This window comes from Bos taurus, chromosome 14 (assembly GCF_002263795.3).
Source record: "Bos taurus isolate L1 Dominette 01449 registration number 42190680 breed Hereford chromosome 14, ARS-UCD2.0, whole genome shotgun sequence".
In the NCBI taxonomy this organism is placed as follows: domain Eukaryota; kingdom Metazoa; phylum Chordata; class Mammalia; order Artiodactyla; family Bovidae; genus Bos; species Bos taurus.
In genome coordinates this window covers 51,763,745-51,787,279 of record NC_037341.1, presented here as the reverse complement: position 1 = coordinate 51,787,279, position 23,535 = coordinate 51,763,745, and the positions used below count along the sequence as shown (strand labels likewise).

The 23,535-nt window shown below is 36.6% G+C and overlaps 1 protein-coding gene across 1 annotated transcript in view; it reads right to left on the bottom strand.

Moving 5' to 3' along the window:
• Positions 1-23,535, bottom strand: part of CSMD3 (CUB and Sushi multiple domains 3) — a 1,470,240-nt gene that overhangs the window by 488,511 nt on the left and 958,194 nt on the right. The window contains exons 17-18 of the mRNA NM_001424929.1: positions 12,712-12,850; positions 3,136-3,323 (exon numbers count right to left, since the gene is read on the bottom strand). Coding sequence (NP_001411858.1) covers positions 3,136-3,323; positions 12,712-12,850 — 327 coding nt within the window. The remainder of the gene's footprint in view (positions 1-3,135; positions 3,324-12,711; positions 12,851-23,535) is intronic.

Genomic DNA, 23,535 nt, shown 5'->3' with positions numbered 1-23,535 from the left:
AAGTCTATTCTGTGTTGTTTTTATTATTTTAATGTGTTTTGTAAACTATAAATAACTTTTATGCTATTGGTGAAGTGTTTGTAATCTTCCTGTTTTGAGAGGAAGACAGATGAGTAAAAGTGCCCAAGAAAGGGAATAAAATCAAGTTCTGGAGTACAACCAGTGATGGCATTTCAAGAAATCCTTCCCATAAAAATTTGGTTCACTGGAGAAATCAAGTTTTCTCCTTTAATGTGTTCCATTAAAATAAAAATAGAAATTCACAAAATACCAAATATATTTTTAAAGTTTTAAGTAGTAAAATAAAAAATTTTTCTCTACTGATTTTGAGGCTTGTGAATGGTTCATTTAAAAAAGATAATTTGGATACCTTCAGCTTGAGAAACTTATTAACAAAGTGTCGACAGAAATAGTGTTTTATTTGTTTTCTTGGTAAGAAAGGGTTTGTGATGTTAGAGATTATCTCACAATACTAAACAAGTGAAAGTGTTAGTCACTCAGTCATGTCTGACTCTTTGCAACCCCATGGACTATAGCCCACCAGGCCCCTCTGTCCATGGGATTCTCCAGGCAAGGATATTGGAGTGGGTATCCATTCCCTTCTCCAGAGGATCTTCCTGACCTAGGGATCAAACCCAGGTCTCTGGCATTGCAGGTGAATTCTTTCCAGTGAGTCACCAGGGAAGCCCTTAAATTAGCCTTTTGGTTTACTAAATAAACCACAAGGCTAATTAGAATAAAAATGAAAGAAAATGAACTTTTGTAAACAAATTTAAATTCAGAGTCACTGTCTCCTGGGCAGATTTGACCAAAATCAGTATCTGTTGCGCCTCTCATCAGCCTCAGAATTACCTAGCCTCTACTCTGCCATTTAAGCACTAGCCCTCAGTAATAATTTGGACTATTTCACCAAAGGCCTTCAGGTGACAAACTTGCTGACTGTGAGAAAGACTCTGCTTTAGCCAAACTCAGAGTCAGGCTCACCCCTTGGCTGGGCTTCCCTGATAAACACAGTTGGTAAAGAATTTGCCTGCAATGGAGGAGACCCTAGTTTGACTCCTGGAAGATCCACTGGAGAAGGGATAGGCTAACCACTAGAGTCTTCTCGGGTTTCCTTTGTGGCTCAGCTGGTAAAGAATCTGCTTGCAGTTTGGGAGACCTGGGTTCGATCTCTGGGTTGGCAAGAGCCCCTGGAGAAGAGAAAGGTTACCCACTCCAGTATTCTGACCTAGAGAATTCCATGGACTGTATAGGCCATAGGGTTGCAGAGAGTAGGACCTGACTTTCACTTTCACCCCGGGCTCTGTCCTTGGTCCATTTAATTCAGTTTTAGCAAGAATCTGAACTAAATCTGTTGGTCAGTTTATAGAAAATCCTTACCCTTTTAATAACACTTTGCATGATGGTTTAACATAATTCTTAAAATAATTCTTAAAATAATCGTGTATGAGAACACAATTATGACCACCTACCTTGATTGAAATGGACTGAATAGGATGTATTTGGCATAGAATAGAACGCTGGACAAAAGTGAAAATGGTGTCTGCTAATGTTAGCACACTGATACAAATTAATTGCCAGTGAAAATTAATTTTGAAATAGACCTTTAAAAATGACTCTACTCTGACTCAGGCTTAACTAATAAATGTTAAAGATCGAAATTAAAATTCTTTAAATTCATTTTAATTCCCAAGTGTGTGTTAATCCTCTTATTACATTTTATAATAGTTCATAAAATATATTTCCATGCCACAAAGCTCTAAGTAAAGGGAAGTTAATATAATTAAATGATATTGTAGATAAGGTTGAAAACAAAAAGAAAATAATAAATATACATTCATAATTAAAAAAAAAAACCTCACGGGTCCATCCAGATTTACTGAAGACAGACACCTAACATGGAATATACAGTTACAAATTTAAATGCTGGAATTTTTTTTCTGAGGGGCGAGGGGGCATAGGAGACTTGAATACAAAAATAAGAGATACAATATCTACCTGAAACTGATATAAAGATATCTTGCAGTAATCTTAAATGTATTGTTAGATACAATCACCACAACTGTTTTTCATGGGAAGATATATGGCAACATATTTCCAGATTAAAATGTGTGAATACATGAGTTTATATGTATGTGTGCAACTGTGCATCATATGCGATACATCCACACGTCTAAATATGTTAGATGTTTATAAATAAAACAGAGATTTGTATATATATATATATATATCAGAATCAATTTAAAAAATCAGACATATTTTAGATTTTTTAAACAAAACTGTAGTATTCTAAGTGAAATTATTGTAAACTGATTCCAGCACTGTAAATTAGCTGCTGCAGCTGCTATGTCGCTTCAGTCGTGTCCAACTCTGTGCGACCACATAGATGGCAGCCCACCAGGCTCCCCTGTCCCTGGGATTCTCCAGGCAAGAACACTGGAGTGGGTTGCCATGCTCTTCTCCAATGCATGAAAGTGAAAAGTGAAAGCGAGGCCGCTCAGTCGTGTCTGACTCGCAGCGACCCCAGGGACTGCAGCCTACCAGGCTCCTCTGTCCATGGGATTTGCCAGGCAAGAGTACTGGAGTGGGGTGCCATCGCCTTCTCCGACTGTAAATTAGAGCTTGTTTTAATATATAGCCTTTGGCTAGTTATGTTAGCCATAGTTGCATATACGTGAGTATATATTTTACTTTATAATATTAATATAATTTTCAATACTTCATACAAAATAACAAAATTAAATATTTTAAATGGAAATGTATGCAATGAGTGTGAGGAAAATATAGAAGTATGACTGAGTTTATGAAGTGAATGCTAGAAGAATTTGTCAATGTTCATATACATCTTAGACTGACATTTCCACTTATTGTTGGTTTTTCAGAACTGCACAAATAATGATTGTATGAACTCACTTTTAAGATTTTTTAGTTAATACTTTTTACATTTCCTTAGTATTTCCTTTCATAATAATATTACATAGATATTGCTGGAAAAAACCTATTATGGAATTTACTGAAACACACACCTTATAACCCATTAGCATTCTCATAGGTTCTCTTAATGATACAAGACAATACCAAAAGCATGGAAAACAGAATAAAAAAATTAAAAAAATAAATGTTGGCATCACTTACTTTCATAATGAATCTTGAAACCATTATTAGAACGACTATTGTCTGTTGTAAATAGAAGGTATATAAAATTACTGCTGCTAAATAGAAACTGGGGCACCTGTGTGCCATTGTAAGATCCAAGCAAGGGTGACAGAAGATTTGGCCCATCGTGAACTTCCAGAACATCGTAATTCAATTCAGTCTGAAATCTAAGATTAAGAGAGAGATGTGAAAATATATTTATTAGGAAAAAGCACTTTAGGCTGCTATTTAAATTACTATTTATAATTTTTACTAATTTTATATATAATTTTCTTTAGCTTTGCTAATATCTTATACATCATTTTAGGATCCATAATTTAAGAATACCAAAGTTATAAGCTCTTATTCCTGTGGACAATTTTCATGTAAATAGTATGTATATATACTTATTGTTCACAAGAAAGATTTATTCAAACGTTACAGACTGTCTTGAATAAATAAATGGTCTTTTCGTTAACCAAACATGTTTTATGGAGTAGTCCTTTTTTTTTTTTTTTTGCTTTCTTCATTTCTATGGAAAACTACATGACTATATAAAATTTACCCTCAATCAGATCATCATAATTTCATCTTTAGTATATGTATATATATTTCAAATCTGACCTCTGCTTCATACTGACCTCTTCTTCATATCTCTGTTTTGTTTTTTGACAAATCTGTTTGGCCATTAAATTTTTGTATAGTTTTTATTTAGATTTTTGGCTGTTCTTCCTGATTTTACTTTCAATTTTTTAAAAGATATAATTTATTATAATCTGTAGCCAAAACAGAGCTTATTTTAACATGCATAATACATTATTAATAAAATAAAATTTTGAATTCCTTCTTGCATGTCAGGATTATTCCACATTTTGAATCTGGATCAGAAATCTTAGTTATGGGGAAAAAAAGCCTTTATGTGGAATCATGAACAACTGAGCATCTGACTCCCTTGCCATGATGATCCTACAGCCTAGGACATTCTTTTCTGCCTTCACCCAGGTTTTCCTATACATATTTCAGTTTTCAGCTTAGATATGTCCACAGCAAGCCCTTCTCTGACCTCACAGTGTACCTTAGTTTCTTTACCATATTGTCACAATTTATTGTGCTTTTGTGATACTAATCCTAGTTGCTTACTTGTTGACAGCTGTCTCCTTTAAGAGATTATAAACTCCATGAGGTCAGACAGTTTCTGTTTTTTTTGTTGATGTTCTGAATATAGCAAACCCTCAGTAAATATTTATTAGGCAAATGAAAGAATGAATGTATTTTAAAGGAAAAAAAATATTTTCTCTGGAACTGTTATCAATTTTATTTAAAAAAGTCAATATATTTAGATACTTCAGTATTAACCATTCATTTTCACTCTTTTAAAATATACCTTCCAACACATTTTGGCAACTATTTATATTCACTATGTTTTTAAAGAATTGTCAGTTGAAATGTCCATCAATTTTCAGATAATCACTTTATAATCAACAGTTATCATTAATAGATAATCACTCCATCATACCTAACAATAGTGAAAACAAAGTGTAGAATTTAATGCTATTTGACAAATACAAATGAAATATTTTTAGATTTGTACTACTGGTACATACTATTAAAAAAGTTTTAGTAAAACTAATGGATTTCATAAGTTTATCTTACTTCTCACTTTGCAACCTGGGATATATTGTATTTTTGTCTAATAAAAATAGTTTTTCCAATAATATGATTTAGAGTAGTAAATGTATAGAAACACATTATGTCCTTTAAATAAATGATCAGACAATTATGCACTGCAAATCTATTATTTGGTTATTTTGTAGTCAGTCTACTCTAGTACTGAAATTGGACTTTCACTTTGATAGCAAGTCAGCTGATAACAACCAAATTAAAGTGCACAGAAAAGTGAGGGATTACTTTGATTTAAAGCACAAAGAGACTTAATTCTTAATAGAATAGCAACATTAAATGCTGTGATCAGAGAGTATTATTCAGTAGGAGTGAATGTCTAAAAAGAAAATCACCATAGATTTGCCACAAGAAACTATAAAAATAAATTATAATAACAGAGAAAATGAAAAAGAGTTACACAATAATTTGAATTTCTTTTATTTTGTATTTTAGGATGGTTATATATAAATTTCACATGAATTGCCTTGATCTACTGTGTATTAGTTTATGACATTAAATTTATTGTTTATCATAAAAAATCTTATGGAGCCACGAGATGATATTAAAATGAAATTTAATCTCATTTTAGTCAATTTTCAGTATCTTTTAAAACATTCTTTGTGTTATCCAAAATCTTTCTGACCACAGTGAAATAGTTCTCATTTTAAAATTTGCACTCAGGTAGACTGATACTGATGGCTTGTGGTCAAGGAGTTAAGGACAGGAAGGTGAACAGAAATAAAAGTTTAAGATTATTAACAGTAAAGTTAATTGACTTAAGAGCTACCAAATATTAAGAAATGAGAGAAGAAAGAAAACAAAATTCCTCTGCAAATCTCAGAATAAGATCTAACTGTTGGCTATTTTAGGAAGAACTGTACAAAAAATATCTTCACAACCCAGATATTCACGATGATGTGATCACTCACCTAGAGCCAGACATCCTGGAATGTGAAGTCCAGTGGGCCTTAGGAAGCATCACTATAAACAAAGCTAGTAGAGATGATGGAATTCTGATTGAGCTATTTCAAATCCTTAAAGATGATGCTGTGAAAATGCTGCACTCAGTATGTCAACAAATTTGGAAAACTCAGCAGTGGTCACAGGATTGGAAAAGATCAGTTTTCATTCCAATCCCAAAGACAGGCATTGCCAAAGAATGCTCAAACTACTGCACAACTGCACTCATCTCACATGCTAGTAAAGTACTGCTCAAAATTCTCCAAGCCAGGCTTCACCAATACGTGAATCGTGAACTTCCAGCTGTTCAAACTGGTTTTAAAAAGGCAGAAGGACCAGAGATCAAATTGCCAATATCCGCGGGATCATGGAAAAAGGAAGAGAGTTCCAGAAAAATATCTATTTCTGCTTTATTTACTATGCCAAAGCCTTTGACTGTGTGGATCACAATAAACTGTAGGAAATTCTGAAAGAGATGAGAATATCAGATCACCTGATCTGCCTCTTGAGAAACTTATATGCAGGTCAGGAAACAGTTAGAACCGGACATGGAACAATAGACTGGTTCCAAATAGGAAAAGGCGTATGCCAAGGCTGTATATTGTCACCCTGCTTATTTAACTTATATGCAGAGTACATCATGAAAAATGCTGGGCTGGAAGAAGCACAAGCTGGAATCAAGATTGCTGGGAGAAATATCAATAACCTCAGATATGCAGATGACACCAACCTTATGGCAGAAAGTGAAGAAGAGCTAAAGAGCCTCTTGATGAAAATGCAAAGGGAGAGTGAAAAAATTGGCTTAAAGCTCAACATTCAGAAAACGAAGATCATGGCATCTGGTTTCATCACTTCATGGCAAATAGAAGGGGAAACAATGGAAACAGTGGTTGACTATTTTTGGGGGCTCCAAAATCACTGCAGATGGTGACTGCAGCCATGAAATTAAAAGATGCTTACTCCTTGGAAGGAAAGTTATGACCAACCTAGATAGCATATTAAAAAGCAGAGACATTCCTTTGCCAACAAAGGTCCGTCTAGTCAAGGCTATGGTTTTTCCAGTCGTCATGTATGGATGTGAGAGTTGGACTATAAAGAAAGCCGAGTGCCAAAGAATTGACACTTTTGGACTGTGGTGTTGGAGAAGATTCTTGAGAGTCCTTTGGACTGCAAGGAGATCCAACCAGTCCATTCTAAAGGAGATCAGTCCTGGGTGTTCACTGAAAGGACTGATGTTGAAGCTGAAACTCCAATATGTTGGCCACCTGACGTGAAGAGCTGACTCATTTGAAAAGACCCTGATGCTGGGAAAGGAGAAGAAGGGGTCGACAGAGGAGAAGATGGTTGGATGGCATCACCGACTCAATGGAGATGAGTTTGGGTAAACTTTGGGAGTTGGTTTTGAACAGGGGTGCCTGGCATGCTGTGGTTCATGGGGTCGCAAAGAGTCAGACACAACTGAGTGACTGAACTGAACTGAACTGATGTTAGGAAAGGATAAACAGTTAAAACTTATATGTCCATTAGTGGTTTTGTTATTTTGTTTTGCATCTGATGTGTATATGTGTGCTAAGTCACTTTATGGACTCTGCAGCCGATGGACTGTAGTCTATGGAGTGTAGCCTACCAGGTTCCTCTGTCCATGGGACTCTCGAGGCAAGAATACCGGAGTGGGCTGCCATATCATCCTTCAAGTGATCTTTTGAGCCAGGGATTGCACTCATGTCTCTTACATAGGCAGGTGGGTTCTTTACTGCTTAGCCATCAGGGGAAGGCCTTGCATTTGACAGGAAAGTGTAATTCTTAAGATATTACTGATTTAGGCAATCTCAAGAGGCCAACTAATGGCTAATATATTTGTAATGTTTTCAGTATTTGTTTTTCTGTAGACTAATTCTAATCACTCACAACATTTGAGAATATGTGAGTGTGTATTAGTCACTCAGTCATGTCTGACTCTTTCTGACCTCATGGACTGTAGCTCAGCAGACTCCTCTGTCCATGGGGTTCTCTAGACAAGAATACTGAAGTGGATTGCCATTCCCTTCTCCAGAGGATCTTTCCAACCCAGGGATCAAACCCTGGTCTCTGAAGTCATCTGAATATATTATCTGAATTTTTAAATATCATTTTCTGCCAAATTACTTCATGCTATTCATGAGTAGTAGAAAGCAAATGGTGTTACTCTGTAATAAATGCAATCCATCATTTGGAAACAAATTCTATAAAAAAATATTCTCAGGATGACAAGGACTATTAAAGAATTAACAATCAGTGTCCTTACAAGAGTTCAGCTGAAAATCAGAAATGAATTCATTTTTTTAACAACATAATTCTTGGTGGATAGTTCAAAGATGATATCTTGTTTCTCAGAAAAATCTTAAGGGGGAAATGAAGCATTGAAATACTATAAGGTCCCTAAACAAGGAAGTGATAGATGTACACATTTCTGATTTCAAAGTGACTATTTTATGTTATTACCTAACAGATAAAATCCTCATTTATTTTTAACTTGATGAAGATTGATGCTCGTTGTTTTGCTACACAGCTACTTCTGACCATGTAGCAGAAGTTTAAAAATGTTAATTACTTTAAAGAAGACAGTTTCTGATAGAAAGCAAATGGAGTATGGACAACCCTAAAACAGGTCATACACATGCTTTAAGAATCTTTAGGAAAAACAAAAGAAATGGAAGTTTAAAAAATAATTTTCCCTTCAAATAGCTCAAACTCAAGAACCCAATGGGGGTGGGTGGGTGTTTGTTTGCGTATGTGTATGTGTGTTTGCACACGTGCACATGTACATGTGCGAAGGGCAGATAGAGGATTCAAACCCCCAAACATGTTTGTTCATAACACTTAAAATAATGTGGGACTTTATTTATTTTAGTTACATAAAGTTTGATTCAAAAAAAATATACTGATATAGCTGAGCCTTGTCTATTCTAAAATAGTGAAAACACCATCAATAAATACACAAAGTGGTCTAACTCTTGATTCTTCCAGTGTTTGGGCTAATTAACATGGAATTGTTTAAAAAAAAAGAAGATTGCCATCAAGGAGGTGAAGGAGCTGGGGGGCAGGGGGTTGTAATTTACTTGAGTGGGTAGTTGAGGGATTAAGAAAACAGGCATAACTGACAAGTCCTGTTCAGTGATACCCATGGGAGAAGTCAAAAATCTTTGTATTCTGGAAATCGTTTCTCAACCTAGGCTTGTTGTTCTGATTCAATGTACAGAACTGTTTTTTGTTGCTGTGCACAAACCCTAGGAGTGAAAATCACTTTTTAATTTGATTCTCTTGCTTCTAGTCTAACTTAAAAAATTGTGTCTCAGGAAAAAGGTAAGAGGATAAGAAAGTGGCAGAGTAACAATAACTAAGTAAACTATATTTATCAAAATTAAATTAGGTGTCTCTAGCATTGCATCTTATAAAAATGACTGGAAAGATTTTTTTCTTTTTCAAAGGAAGGTTTTGGGCTGACCTGACTTAGAACATAGCCTGTAGGTGCATATTAATTTTGAGAATTCTGAAGGCATCTAAACAAGATAGCAAAGAAGCCCATGCAACAACATGTTTGAAGAGATAAGACAGACATATTAAGAACTCTGGACAGAGAAAATAGTGCCTTCCAATAAAAGTCCAAAATCATAAGATATGTGCGTGGTGCTCTCATTTACAACCATTGCTTTGCAATCTAACTGCTTTTCAGGTAGGCAGTGCTAGATAGCCTACATAAGGCTGAAGGATATCACACATGTGTGCTCATCAGTCGCTAAGTCATGTCTGACTCTTTGCAACCCTGTGGACCGTAGCCTGCCAGGCTCCTTTGTCCATGGGATTTTCCAGGCAAGGATACCGGAGTGGGTTGCCATCTCCTCCTCAGGAGATCTTCCCGATCAGTGATTGAACCCATATCTCCGACAATGGCAGGCAGATTCTTTATCACTGAGCCACATGGGAAGCCCTGAAAGATATCAGGGGTTACTTTAGTGGAATTTAGTGACTATTATTAGCAAACTGGGAAATGCTTTTTCATACAATAATGCACTCTTTGTTAAAAACACTTAATTTTCTTATGATATTGTTTTATGCTTATGTAATTCTTCTATATTGAATATTTATGTATATATATTTTTATTTTAATTTAAAAGTTGGCTACAATCTGAGTCATCTGGGAGGTGGAGAAGGGGTGAATTCTTCTTATAAGAACACTGATCTTTGATTTAGGGGGGAAAATCTTAATCTGCATGTTTAGAAAGAAAGGCAAAAATTCATCCCCATCATCCCACCCATCGCCAAGTTGGGAGCTCAGAGAAACAAACACACTTAAATTGCTCTGCTTAAGTTAACAGATATTTTGAGATTTACCCTGCTATATAGTGGAGGGAGCAACTAGGGAGTGAGGGAAATGAGGGGTGAAGATCCTGATGGGGAAAATACTAGATAGACATGGAGAAGGGTCTAGGCTAAGGGGAGGAAACTAGAGAGAGAGAGATGCAATCATTCCCACGATGGAATTTACCAGGAAAATTTTAGAACAGTGAGGGTTTATTTAATGTTAAATTATTCTGGATTGTCCAATAATCCTATTTGGTTATCCCTTGTACTAAAGTTTTCTTTCTTTTTATTGTGTGATGAAGGCAAGTGATCCAAATAAAGACCAGAGTAAGGAGTTGAAAGGACAGCAGCTTCAGTATCTCAAAAGTGAGATGACTCTGAGAGCAGGGATTCAGAGTCATAAGTGAACAAAAGCATCTCCAGGAAAGCTCTGAGGATGTAAAAAGGGCCTAGACTTCCCTTTGTATCTGAGACGGTGCTCAACTCTTCATTAGATATTGAAAGATGATGATTAGTGAGAATTATTAATATATGGGTGAAAATATTATGAACTATGAAAATATAAGATGTTTCAATCACCTTAGCATCATAACTCCTGATATAAAATAATGTTCAGTCCAAAACAGGAAATACTAAAATCATGTGTTTAAACCTATAATATACGCAATTTTTAAAAGTGTGAGATCAATTATGACAGAGTGACAACTATGCTAATATTTCAGGTGTGATGCTCTAAATTTAACAAATTAAAAATACATTATAAATCTGTCATATTGGCATAATTTTTTTTAAAAATTATTTAATGATATGATCAATAATATGTTATATGGTATACTCCAAACCAAGTAAAATTTTGTGTAATAAAGTAAAGTTGGTTAATTTGGATCACACATTCATGGGGCACTGTTATTTGACAATGATTTGATTCTGAATAAATAAGGTGCTTTTCAAGCTTTTTAAAAATTACTATGGCAAGAAGCTATGTCAACTACTGAACAAATGACATGGTTTTAATATCATAACAAAAACTCTTCATGTTATTCTAAATGAAATCACTTTTTAATATGTAAGTCATTATTATGGGCTGAATTCTGACCCCTAAAACTTAAATGTTGAAATCCTAACCCCTTAATACCTCTGACTGTGAATGTATTTGGAGAAAGGTCCTTTAATTAGGTAATTAAGGTAAAATGAGATTATATGGGGGACCTTCCCTGGTGGCTCAGATGGTGAAGAATCTGCCTTCAATGCAGAAGACGGGGTTTGATCCCTGGGTGGGGAAGATCGCCTGGAGACCCACTCCAGTATTCTTGCCTGGAGAAGTCCATGGACACAGAAGCCTGCCAGGCTACAGTCCATGTGGCCGCAAAGAGTCAGACATGACTGAGTGACTAGACTAACTGAAATATGACTTCTGTCTTTATAAAAATAAATGATTAGGAAACAGATACACACAGATGGAAGACCACATGGAGACACAGGAAGGCATACACAGGCATCTATTAGCTAAAGACTAAAGCCTTACAGGACAACCCTGTTGACACCTTTATCTCAGACTTCTAGCCTTTAGAACTATGAGGAAAGACATTTCTGTTACTTAAGCCACTTAATCTGTTATATTTTGTTATGGCAGCCCGAGGAAATTAATACAGTCATAATAAAATTGTGTAGGTCATAGTAAGGGAGAGTGACCTCATATGAAATGTTTAGTATTGTACATCTTTCAAAATAGAATGTTTTCCTCTCAAATTTTTACACTAGCCTGAATAGGTTAATTCAATGAAGGTACTCTTTAATTAGGAAAAGATCATGCTATATTTGTAAAATTCACTCGTCAGAGCACAATTCTGACAAATATATATATTTACTATAAGCCTTACAGGGGTTCCTTCTCTTTCCTTTTTTTTTTTTTTTTTTGGTAAATAAAAGGTTGGAAGATGAGAGGGGTGAAAATATAAATGAAAAATTAAATAGATACTTCTATTTGGATTTGGGGATAGTGATTGAATCACAGACATGAAGATTCATTGTTTAAAACTTTTAATAGACAATATTATAATCTTATAGGATATAGATTATTCAATCAATAATACTAATTATCCTGGGTGGGAGTGGACACTTTACTGACAAATCATTAATTCACATGGATTTGACACAGCCATTTTTCTGAAGGCCCTGTAAGTGTAGGTATATGGGTAATGTATGTAAGCAGATGCCTCAGGCTACAATATGGTAACAATTCAAATGTATTTACAGCATCTTTACCTTTAACAATCTAGCAGAACAGAATCCACAGGCCCTTCAAAATATAGGGCAACTAAACATTAAGTTAAAGGTTATAGATTCATATCTCAGTGGTGTGTGTGTGTGTATTATATATATGAATAAAAAATCCATCTTATATATCTCATTAGTACCGATAGAGCATTAAGCAAATGGGAAATTAACTTCAGGACAGACTGAAGGCTAAAAGGGGAAAACATTCTGAAACACTCAAGGCACAGCAACTGACTAGTGCAGCAAAATTAATCATGAATTTGGTAAGTAAAAGAGAATGTCAACTATTCTTTTAGATAATCTGTTTTTTTAAAGTAGAAAAGTATTTTTAGAAACCTTTCAAATGTAATTTTGATAGAGTGTCCTGGTTCAGCTTCAATCACCCATTCACAATTCAGAGAGTCTTTATAGTATCCGGGCCATCCTGGTGACAGAATCAATCCACTGGGAGCTGAAAAATGGCCACCACATGGAGCTGAAAAATAAAATCAGAGAACAGGTAAAAGCAGAATTTTAGAGAATAAGCTGCAGAAAATATTTTTAGCATTAATTATATTTTAAAAAATTAATCTGTGTATGTATACTGGAGAAGAAAATGGCAACCCACTCCAGTATTCTTGCCTAGAGAATTCTGTGGATGGAGAAGCCTGGAGGGCTGATGTCCATAGGGTCACACAGAGGCAGACACAACTGAAGCGACTTAGTGTGCATGCGTGTATGTATATAATATATGCTATTTTAAAATGTTTTGAAAGTAAAACATCTAGTCATTCTATCATTGAATGATTATTATCCCTAAAAAAACACAAAAACAAAAACAACAAACTTTACTTGTTGAAATAAGGTTTAGTTACACACTCAGCATGTCAGATGAACTCAAATCTCCCAATTATATCCCTTAAATATGCTCTTGTGTCTCCACCATTTTCCCCATTTTCAAATCTTGGAAAAAAACATGTTGTTGGTTTTAGTTTCTCTCTTTCATTTTCTGATTTATGTATCAAATACTGTTAATTCACACAGAAAACTAGCCAATCTGATCACATGGACCACAGCCTTGTCTAACTCAATGAAACTAAGCCCTGCCATGTGGAGCCAAGACGGGAGGGTCATGGTGGAGAGGTCAGTAGAATGTGGTCCACTGGAGAAGTGAATGGCAAACCACTTCAGTATTCTTGCCTTGAGAACCCCATGAACAGTATGAAAAGTCAAAATGATAGGATACTGAAAGAGGAACTCCCCAGGTCGGTAGGTGCCCAATATACTACTGGAGATCAGTGGAGAAATAACTCCAGAAAGAATGAAGGGATGGAGCCAAAGCAGAAACAATAACAAGTTGTGGATGTGACTGGTGATAGAAGCAAGGTCTGATGCTGTAAAGAGCAATATTGCATAGGAACCTGGAATGTTAGGTCCATGAATCAAGGCAAATTGGAAGTGGTCAAACAGGAGATGGCAAGAGTGAACATCAACATTCCAGGAATAAACAAACTAAAATGGACTAGAATGGGTGAATTTAACTCAGATGACCATTATATCTACTACTGTGGGCAGGAATCCCTTAGAAGAAATGGAGTAGCCATCATGGTCAACAAAAGAGTCCAAAATGCAGTACTTGCATGCAATTTCAAAAATGACAGACTGATGTCTGTTCATTTCCAAGGCAAACCATTCAATATCATGGTAATCCAAGCCTATGCCCCAACCAGTAACACTGAAAAAGCTGAAGTTTAATGGTTCTATGAAGACCTACAAGACCTTTTAGAACTAACACCCAAAAAAGATGTCCTTTTCATTATAGGGGACTGGAATGCAAAAGTAGGAAGTCAAGAAACAACTGGAGTAAGGCAAATTTGGCCTTGGAGTACGGAATGAAGCAGGGCAAAGGCTAATAGAGTTTTGCCAATAGTATGCACTGGTCACAGCAAACACCCTCTTCCAACAACACAAGAGAAGACTCTACACATGGACATCACCAGATGATTTCGGTCAACACCGAAATCAGATTATATTGATTATATTATTGATTATATTCTTTACAGCCAAAGATGGAGAAGCTCTATATAATCATTAAAATCAAGACCAGGAGCTGACTGTGGCTCAGATCATGAATTCCTTATTGCCAAATTTCTTCAGAAATTGAAGAAAGTGGGGAAAACCACTAGACCATTCAGGTATGAACTAAATAAAATCCCTAATAATTATACAGTGGAAGTGGGAAATAGATTTAAGGGACTAGATCTGATAGAGTGCCTGATGAACTATGGAATGAGGTTCATGACATTGTACAGGAGACATGGATCAAGACCATCCCTACAGAAAAGAAATGCAAAGAAGCAAAATGGCTATCTGAGGAGGCCTTACAAATAGCTGTGAAGAGAAGAGAAGCAAAAAGCAAAGGAGAAAAGGAAAGATATAAGAATCTGAATGCAGAGATTCAAAGAATACCAAGGAGAGATAAGAAAGCCTTCCTCAGTGATCAATGGAAAGAAATAGAGGGAAACAACAGAATGGGAAAGACTAGAGATTTCTTCAAGAAAATTAGAGATACCAAGGGAATATTTCATGCAAAGATAGGCTCGATAAAGGACAGAAATGGTATGGACCTAACAGAAGCAGAGGATATTAAGAAGAGGTGGCAAGAATACACAGAAAACTGTACAAAAAACAGCTTCATGACCCAGATAATCACCATGGTGTGATCACTAACCTAGAGCCAGACATCCTGGAATGTGAAGTCAAGTGGGCCTTAGGAAGCATCACTACAAACAAAGCTAGTGGAGGTGATGGAATTCCAAAGCCAAAGCCAAAGTGAAGTCGTTCAGTCCTGTCCGACTCTTTGCGACCCCATGGACTGTAGCCTACCAGGCTCCTCTATCCATGGGATTTTCCAGGCAATAGTACTGGAGTGGATTGCCATTTCCTTCTCCAGATAGAATTCCAGTTGAGCTAATTCAAATCCTGAAAGATGATGCTGTGAAAGTGCTGCACTCAATATGCCAGCAAATTTGGAAAACTCAGCAGTGGCCACAGGACTGGAAAAGGTCAGTTTTCATTCCAATCCCAAAGAAAGGCAATGCCAAAGAATGCTCAAACTACTGCACAATTGCACCCATCTCACACGCTAGTAAAGTAATGCTCAAAATTCTCCAAGCCAGGCTTCAGCAATACATGAACCGTGAACTTCCAGGTGTGCAAGCTGGTTTTAGAAAAGGCAGAGGAACCAGAGACCAAATTGCCAACATCCTCTGGGTCATCGAAAAAGCAAGAGAGTTCCAGAAAAACACCTATTTCTGCTTTATTGACTATGCCAAAGCCTTTGACTGTGTGGATCACAATAAACAGTGGAAAATTCTGAAAGAGATGGGAATACCAGACCACCTGACTTGCCTCTTGAGAAATCTGTATGCAGGTCAGAAAGCAACAGTTAGAACTGGACATGGAACAATAGACTGGTTCCAAATAGGAAAAGGAGTACGTCAAGGCTGTATATTGTCACCCTGTTTATTTAACTTATATGCTGAGTACATCATCAGAAATGCTGGGCTGGAGGAAGCACAAGTAGAATCAAGATTGCTCAGAGAAATATCAATAACCTCAGATATGCAGATGACACCACCCTTATGGCAGAAAGTGTAGAGGAACTAAAAAGCCTCTTGTGAAGGTGAAAGAGGAGAGTGAAAAAGTTGGCTTAAAACTCAACATTCAGAAAATGAAGATCATGGCATCTGGTCCCATCACTTCATGGGAAATAGATAGGAAAACAGTGGAAACAGTGTCAGACTTTATTCTTTTGGGCTCCAAAATCACTGCAGATGGTGAGTGCAGCCATGAAATTAAAAGATGCTTATTCCTTGGAAGGAAAGTTATGACCAACCTAGATAGCATATTCAAAAGCAGATACATTACTTTGCCAACAAAGGTCCGTCTAGTCAAGGCTGTGGTTTTTCCAGTGGTCATGTATGGATATGAGAGTTGGACTGTGAAGAAAGCTGAGCACCGAAGAATTGATGCTTTTGAACCGTGGTGTTGGAGAAGACTCTTGAGAGTCTCTTGGACTGCAAGTTGATCCAACCAGTCCATTCTGAAGGAGATCAGTCCTGGGTGTTCTTTGAAAGGAATGATGCTAAAGCTGAAACTCCAGCACTTTGGCCACCTCATGTGAAGAGTTCACTCAGAAAAGACTCTGATGCTGAGAGGGATTGGGGGCAGGAGGAAAAGAGTATGACAGAGGATGAGAAGGCTGGATGGCATCACTGACTCGATGGACGTGAGTCTGAGTGAACTCTGAGAGTTGGTGATGGACAGGGAGGCCTGGCATGCTGCGATTCATGGGGTCTCAAAGAGTCAGACACGACTGAATGACTGAACTGAACTGAACTGAGCATAAAAATGCTGGTTTCTTTCTTATATCAGTTTTGTAGGTAAGAAAAAATTCATCAAACATATGACTTGATGAGAAACACAGACCTACGTAGTGAAAAGGGAAAATTCAAATTCCAAGTTAGTAACTACTTCCATGATAGATGTATTGGATTAATTTTCTAAGAAAGACATTTGTGTAAGCATATCTATTCTCCTTAAAATAAGTTTAGTGAAGACAGAAATGAATGGTTAGGGGGATAAAACAAAGTAACTCAATTTTAATGTAAATCTGAGATTCTAACCACACAATTTTAAGTGCTTCCCTGATATTAATTTATTTATTATTTCTGTATTTATTTATTCTGAACAAACATTCAGCTTTTGCTATATATAAGATACTATGCTAGGTGGTACAATTTTTAAAAATTTTTGTGACATTATATTTCATTTCATGAAACACAAAGTTTATACAAGGAAGACATTCATAGCTAACATGTAGAATAAATGTATGTTTGAGCTAGATAGGCTAGAAATGTGGGGAAAATACAGGTAAAATCTCAAGGGCATTAGAAAAGAGTTCTTGTAGGATATTTTGTCAGAGGTGAGTTCTATTAAGAATGGAAAAAAATGAATAGAATATGAGGGTTATGGAGGGAAGACAGAAAGTCCAGAGAAAGGAAGTGAGAAATATTGAAAACAAGCAGAACCCTGGAGGGCCTTCTCAGGTACATGTATCCCATTTCTTGTTTTTAGAAAATACAAACAAAACAAACAAACAAACAAACAAACAAAAGCTTCAGCCTCTAGACCTTCCCTGAGTTCCAAAGAACAGATTTAAAATTTATTGTTCAGGGAAGTGAGGGGATGCAGAAACAGTATATCTTTTAGAGTTCCTCTACAAGAACTAAAGTCCTTCGTAGGAGGAGGACAGTAACTTCAGGCTGAACACAAGATTCCTGAAAGACCACTCTGTTACCTCACCACCAACCAATCAGAAGAAAGTCACTGACCCTACATCCCTCACTCCAAATTCTATATCTAGAAACCCTTCTCTGGGACTTCTCTGGCGGCACAATGAATAAGAATATGCCTGCCAATGCAGGGTCCACGGGTTCAATACCTGGTCCTAGAAGATTCCACATGCTTCATGCAGAGCAACTAAACCCATGTGCCACAACCACGTGTGCCTAGAGCCTGTGTTCCACAACAAGAGAAGCTACCACAATGAGAAGAAGCCCTTGCACCACAACAAACAATATCCCCCACTTTCTACAACTAGAGAAAACCCATGAAAAGCAACAAAACTCAGAACAGCCAAAAAATAATTAATTAAAAATAGAACAAAAAAACAACAACAAAAAACTCTTCTCTGAAAACCACCAGGAAGCTGAGGTCTTCTGAGCATGAGCTAACCATTCTCCTTGCTTGGCCCAAGCAGTAAACCTTTCTCTGTTCCAAACTGCAATATTTTGGCTTATTTAGCATCCCTGTGCATAGGGCACATGAAATTAGGGCCAATACTTCTATGTGAGAAAGTCTAGTAGTTCTTTGTTTCTGTAGCTTATAGTTAGTGAGGAAAAGACCTTTTGGTTTCATGTGGTGGTTACTGCTTTTGAAGACTTTCAAAGCTTTTTAGACATCTACAGGTGTCATTTTGTTGTTGCTGTTTAGTCTCTAAGTTGTGTCAGTCTGCCAGGCTCCTCTGTTCATGGGATTTCCCAGGTGAGAATACTGGAGTGGGTTGCCATTGCCTTATCCAGGGGCTCTTCCTGACGCAGGGATGGAACCCATGCCTCCTGCACTGGCAGGCAGATTATTTACAGTTGAGCCACCAAGGAAGCCCAGACATCCAGACATGAATTTATATTAAAAACGTATTAAAATGCAGATTTAGTAATTACAACGTAGGAACCAGAAATCTGCATTGTTAACAAAACCCTCACTCTATTCTAATCCCTCAGGTCATTTTACAACTCTTGGCTCACAGACCATGGTGACAAAATTTAAGAGAATATGGCTAATCTGTAGCTCCAATATTCTCCTGGATAAACAGTTTCCTGGCATAAAAAGGTAATTTCCATCTATTTGAAATGTGAAATACACATTACTGCCTCTAATCCCCCTCCCCACTTTAAACAATGAAAGCAAAGCATAAACGATAAAGTAGACAAAATTCATTTATCCTGTTTCATTTTCTAAGGCCTGAAGAAAGTCTGTTATAAATAATTCTTGCTGGAGTACTGACTCATTTCTGTGTTGCTTTAAGTAGAATGGGCAAATTCAAGATACCCAGTATGCTTTAAGATATAAAAGAGTCAGAAATGTTTCAGACTGTATTCAGATAAAAGTCTTTTGAAGAAAAATGCTACAGAATCTTGGTGTTCTTTCATTTTAGAAATGACAGGTGCTCAGAAGGGGATTAAGGACCTGAAGAAGAATTAGGTTTTGATCTCAGGGATTATAAACAAGGAGGGTTCCATTTCCTTCCTTTTTTTTTTTTTTTTTAAACTTTCTTCATAGTGCATCGTTGATTCAGTGGACATAAGTTTGACCAAACTCCAGGAAATAGTGAAGGACAGGGAAGCCTGACATGCTGCAGTTCATGGGGTCTCAAAGAGCTGGCCATGACTGAACGACTGAACAAGAACAACAACAACAAATAAACCACCTGTTCTATCTAACCTCAGCATACTGGATGATGCTTCAAGGAAAATTATGGGAAACAGTTGCATCTCTTATATTCTTGAGAAAGCCAGAAATATAGATATTAAAGTGCCAGGAATGCAGAGAAGCAATCCTAGTTCTGAACCTCTTTTCATTTCTATAACAACTCCTACTCTTCTCTTGCATAGCTCTACAGAAATTAGGTGCAAACTCCTAAAGATTGCTATTAAATTAGTTTTCCCAATGGTAGTCCTCTAGGAATTTAATAGTACCTTAATATGTAACTAAAAGAGGAGTCTATTGTTAGATATGAATAGACAAACATGTGTGAATATACATTCTTTCTATGAGAACCACAAATATATTCTGGTTTATGCATCAGATTGTTACTCTAATTGCTCCCTCAAATTAACTACCTCCAGAGAGTGAAATGTCTGTGAAAGAGAAGGATTTCCTTTCTTTTGAGGCTAACTGAGACTCAAGAAAAAATCCCTTATTCTCAAAGGGTAAGTTTGCAGATGCCACCCTTATGGCAGAAAGTGAAGAGGAACTAAAAAGCCTCTTGGTGAAAGGGAAAGAGAAAAGTGGAAAAGTTGGCTTAAAGCTCAACATTCAGAAAATGAAGATCATGGCATCTGGTCCCATCACTTCATGGGAAATAGATGGAGAAAGAGTGGAAACAGTGTCAGACTTTATTTTTGGGGGCTCCAAAATCACAGCAGATGGTGACTGAAGCCATGAAATTAAAAGATGCTTACTCCTTGGAAGGAAAGTTATGACCGACCTAGATAGCATATTCAAAAGCAGAGACATTACTTTGCCAACAAAGGTCCGTCTAGTCAAGGCTGTGGTTTTTCCAGTGGTCATGTATGGATGTGAGAGTTGGACTGTGAAGAAAGCTGAGCACTGAAGAATTGATGCTTTTGAACTGTGGTGTTGGAGAAGACTCTTGAAAGTCCTTGGACTGCACGGAGAAATTCTTGCAGTCCATTCTAAAGGAGATCAGTCTTGGGTGTTCTTTGGAAGGAATGATGCTGAAGCTGAAACTCCAGTACTTTGGCCACCTCATGAGAAGAGTTGACTCATTGGAAAAGACTCTAATGCTAGGAGGGATTAGGGGCAGGAAGAGAAGGGGACGACAGAGGATGAGATGGTTGGATGGCATCACCGACTCAATGGACATGGGTTTGGGTAAACTCCGGGAGTTGGTGATGGACAGGGAGGCCTGGTGTGCTGCAATTCATGGGGTCGCAAAGAGTCGGACACGACTGAGTGACTGAACTGAACTGAAGTTCATTGGCAAGCAGGTCCAGTCTTGCTGTCAAACAGTTTTCCCAGGGGCTCTAGTCCCATCCTATTCACTCAAGGAATTCTCTCAGACATCCCATTATGGGTAGGAAGCCATAGTTATTCAGAGAGTTCTCCACTGAGAACAAGGAAGTTCTTGCTTGAGTAAGCATTTTATGGAGTATTATGAAAGTCGTGGAAGACAAACAGAAATTTCTTCCTTTCTTTCTTTCATCCTTAATTATAGCCTTCAAACATGCACTGATAAATCTTACTCTCCTTAAAGAAATGCTGGGTGCAGCCTCTAAAATTCTCATCACTTTCAATATTGAAAACACTTAGTCCAAATTAATTTAAAATTCTTACTTCCTCCACCCACCCACCCAAGGTGCATCTGTGATTACATTGGAGGATGGAGGGGAGGATGCTGATAATGCACCAGCAGTTGGTGATTCATTCCTTCCTTCATTTCAGCAGCTGGAAAAGAGAAGATGCTCTCCATTCCTATGAGGATCTAAAGGAAAATCTGAAAAACCTTTGACTCTAACAGTTTAATTAGATACATAGACATTAATGGATAGATAGATATCTCAATCTCTCTTACTTTTCTTTTGTTGCTTATATAAATTGGTAGTGGGATAGCTGAGTTATGATTAAGAGAAATAAGTCAGAACCCACTTAATAAACCACAAAGGAGGTATCTGAACCTCAGTTTTTATGGAGGGGGATATTTAAAAATCTTTTTCCTTAGTGGGTATGGTATAGGTTGTCAATCCCAAAGTAACAGGAAATTTTGCCTGAAAACATTATTAGTCATACATTTTGCTTCTACTGTTTTTCTTCTCAGGGAGGCCAAAATGATAATAATATTAGAAATTATGATGAGTCTTCACAAGGAAGTGACAACTTTTCTTTCAGTTAGTCTTAACTCAGCATCCTTAATTAAATCAAATGCTTTGAGCCAATAGCATTCATCTGACTCTTCCAATGTATTTTATTAAATGTAATCCACTTTATCTCTAATGTAGTTAAATGAATGTATTACATCCTAATTATATTCAAGAACATGGCCATGTAATCCAGAAGGCCAATATTCCATTTCCGTTTTTATTGAAGGGATTGCTTTATATCAAAATGGGTGTTGCTATCTACAGTCAAGCAGGGCATGGGGGACAAACAGCCAGGTAAAAAGAGGGAGAGAAGCAGATAGTATATATGTATCAGTCCTAGAGGAGAAATAACTATGAAGAAACTAATAGGTGGGCACAGGTAAGCTGAATAACAAATGATTTCTACAGAACTGAATAGGAGCAAGAGCAGAAGCAGTGAGACTAGTCAGAAGGCTGTTGCAGTAATCTAGGTCACAGACGATGGTTGCTCGAACCAGTGTCAGCAGTTAAGGAAGTAACAAGCAGATGGGTTTTGAAAATAAGTATTCAAAGTAGAGCTAACATATTTTTCTGATCGATTGTGTATGGTTATGACAGAAAGATAGGAGTCAAGAATTACTCCTAAGAGTTTTTGCTAGAATTAGTGGAAGAATGGATGTCCTATTAATGATGATGGTGAAAGTCTGTGACAGTACCAGATTTGGAATGACCAGGGAATCTGATTAGTTTTGGACAGGTTAAGTTTGAGATGCCTATTAAACATCTAAGCAGAGATATTCAGGAGGAAGTTGAATAGACAACTCCAGACTTCAGACAGAGAAATAGGCTGGAGATGGAAATTTGAGAGCCTTCAACACATAGATGTTATTCAAGGCTGGAGACTGGATGGAAATTATGAATGGAGTGAGTGGAAATAGACAGAAGAAAATATTCAAGACCAAGCTCTAGGACACAAACAGAGATCACAGACATGAGGAGAAACCAAGAAGAGAGACTAAAATGATCTTGAGTAGCATACTTATTAAAATGAAACATAATAAGGTATATAATTTTGAGATTAGTCAACTTTTTCATGAACAGTTAAATAATTTTATAGTTTTAAACTATCAAGTAACATTTGATTTTAAAATGTAAATAACATGTGTTTCAGATTTTAGAAAAATTATGAATACATTTTAATAGAAATCTTGTTTTTGGTTTGCAAATAAATCCTTCTCATTCTTCAGTCTGAATGAGTACAGTTCAGTAGCATTTTTAAAATTACATCAATGAATAATAAATCCTCATACTCAAGAAAAGTTTCCTTCCATGACTACAACAGAGATAGAAGACAATTTATGTCCACCTGTCTTACAGAAAAACTCTAGATGACTTAGTGCTCACTGTTTGACACCTAGGAAGAGAACTTTCTCATTTGATTCTTTGATTCTTAATCTCAAGGCATGGTATCTCTTTCAAGGCTTTTGGAATTAATTGGCTGGTTTATTACTAGCAAATATAGAAGCATGTAGTTATAAAGTAGAAATGCAAGTTAGAGAGTAGTTTGAAAAGACAGGTCAAAAACTTGATTTCTTTTTTTTAAACCAATGCACAATTTCTTATAATGAAGTGGAAAATCGTATTTAACAAGTTTCTATGGAGACACAATTTTAATTAAAAACCATTAGAATGGGATGAACTAGTCTTTCTTGGGGGCAGAGTACATTGGAGTTAATAGGTAGGTCTTGGCTAACCTTAGGGTTAAGTATTGAGGAAAAGGGCTAAAAATATGTGAGCAAGAGCATGGGGCTGAGAAAAGGAAAATTGGAAGAAAAAGAAGAACAGCTTAATGATGAGAGAAATGTATGTGTAGTCATCAGAGGAAAAAAATGATAATAACAAAGATGGTGTTGATTTTTATATGTAACAACTACCTTGGAAGGGAGATGGGGAAAATATAGCTTAGAAAAATATT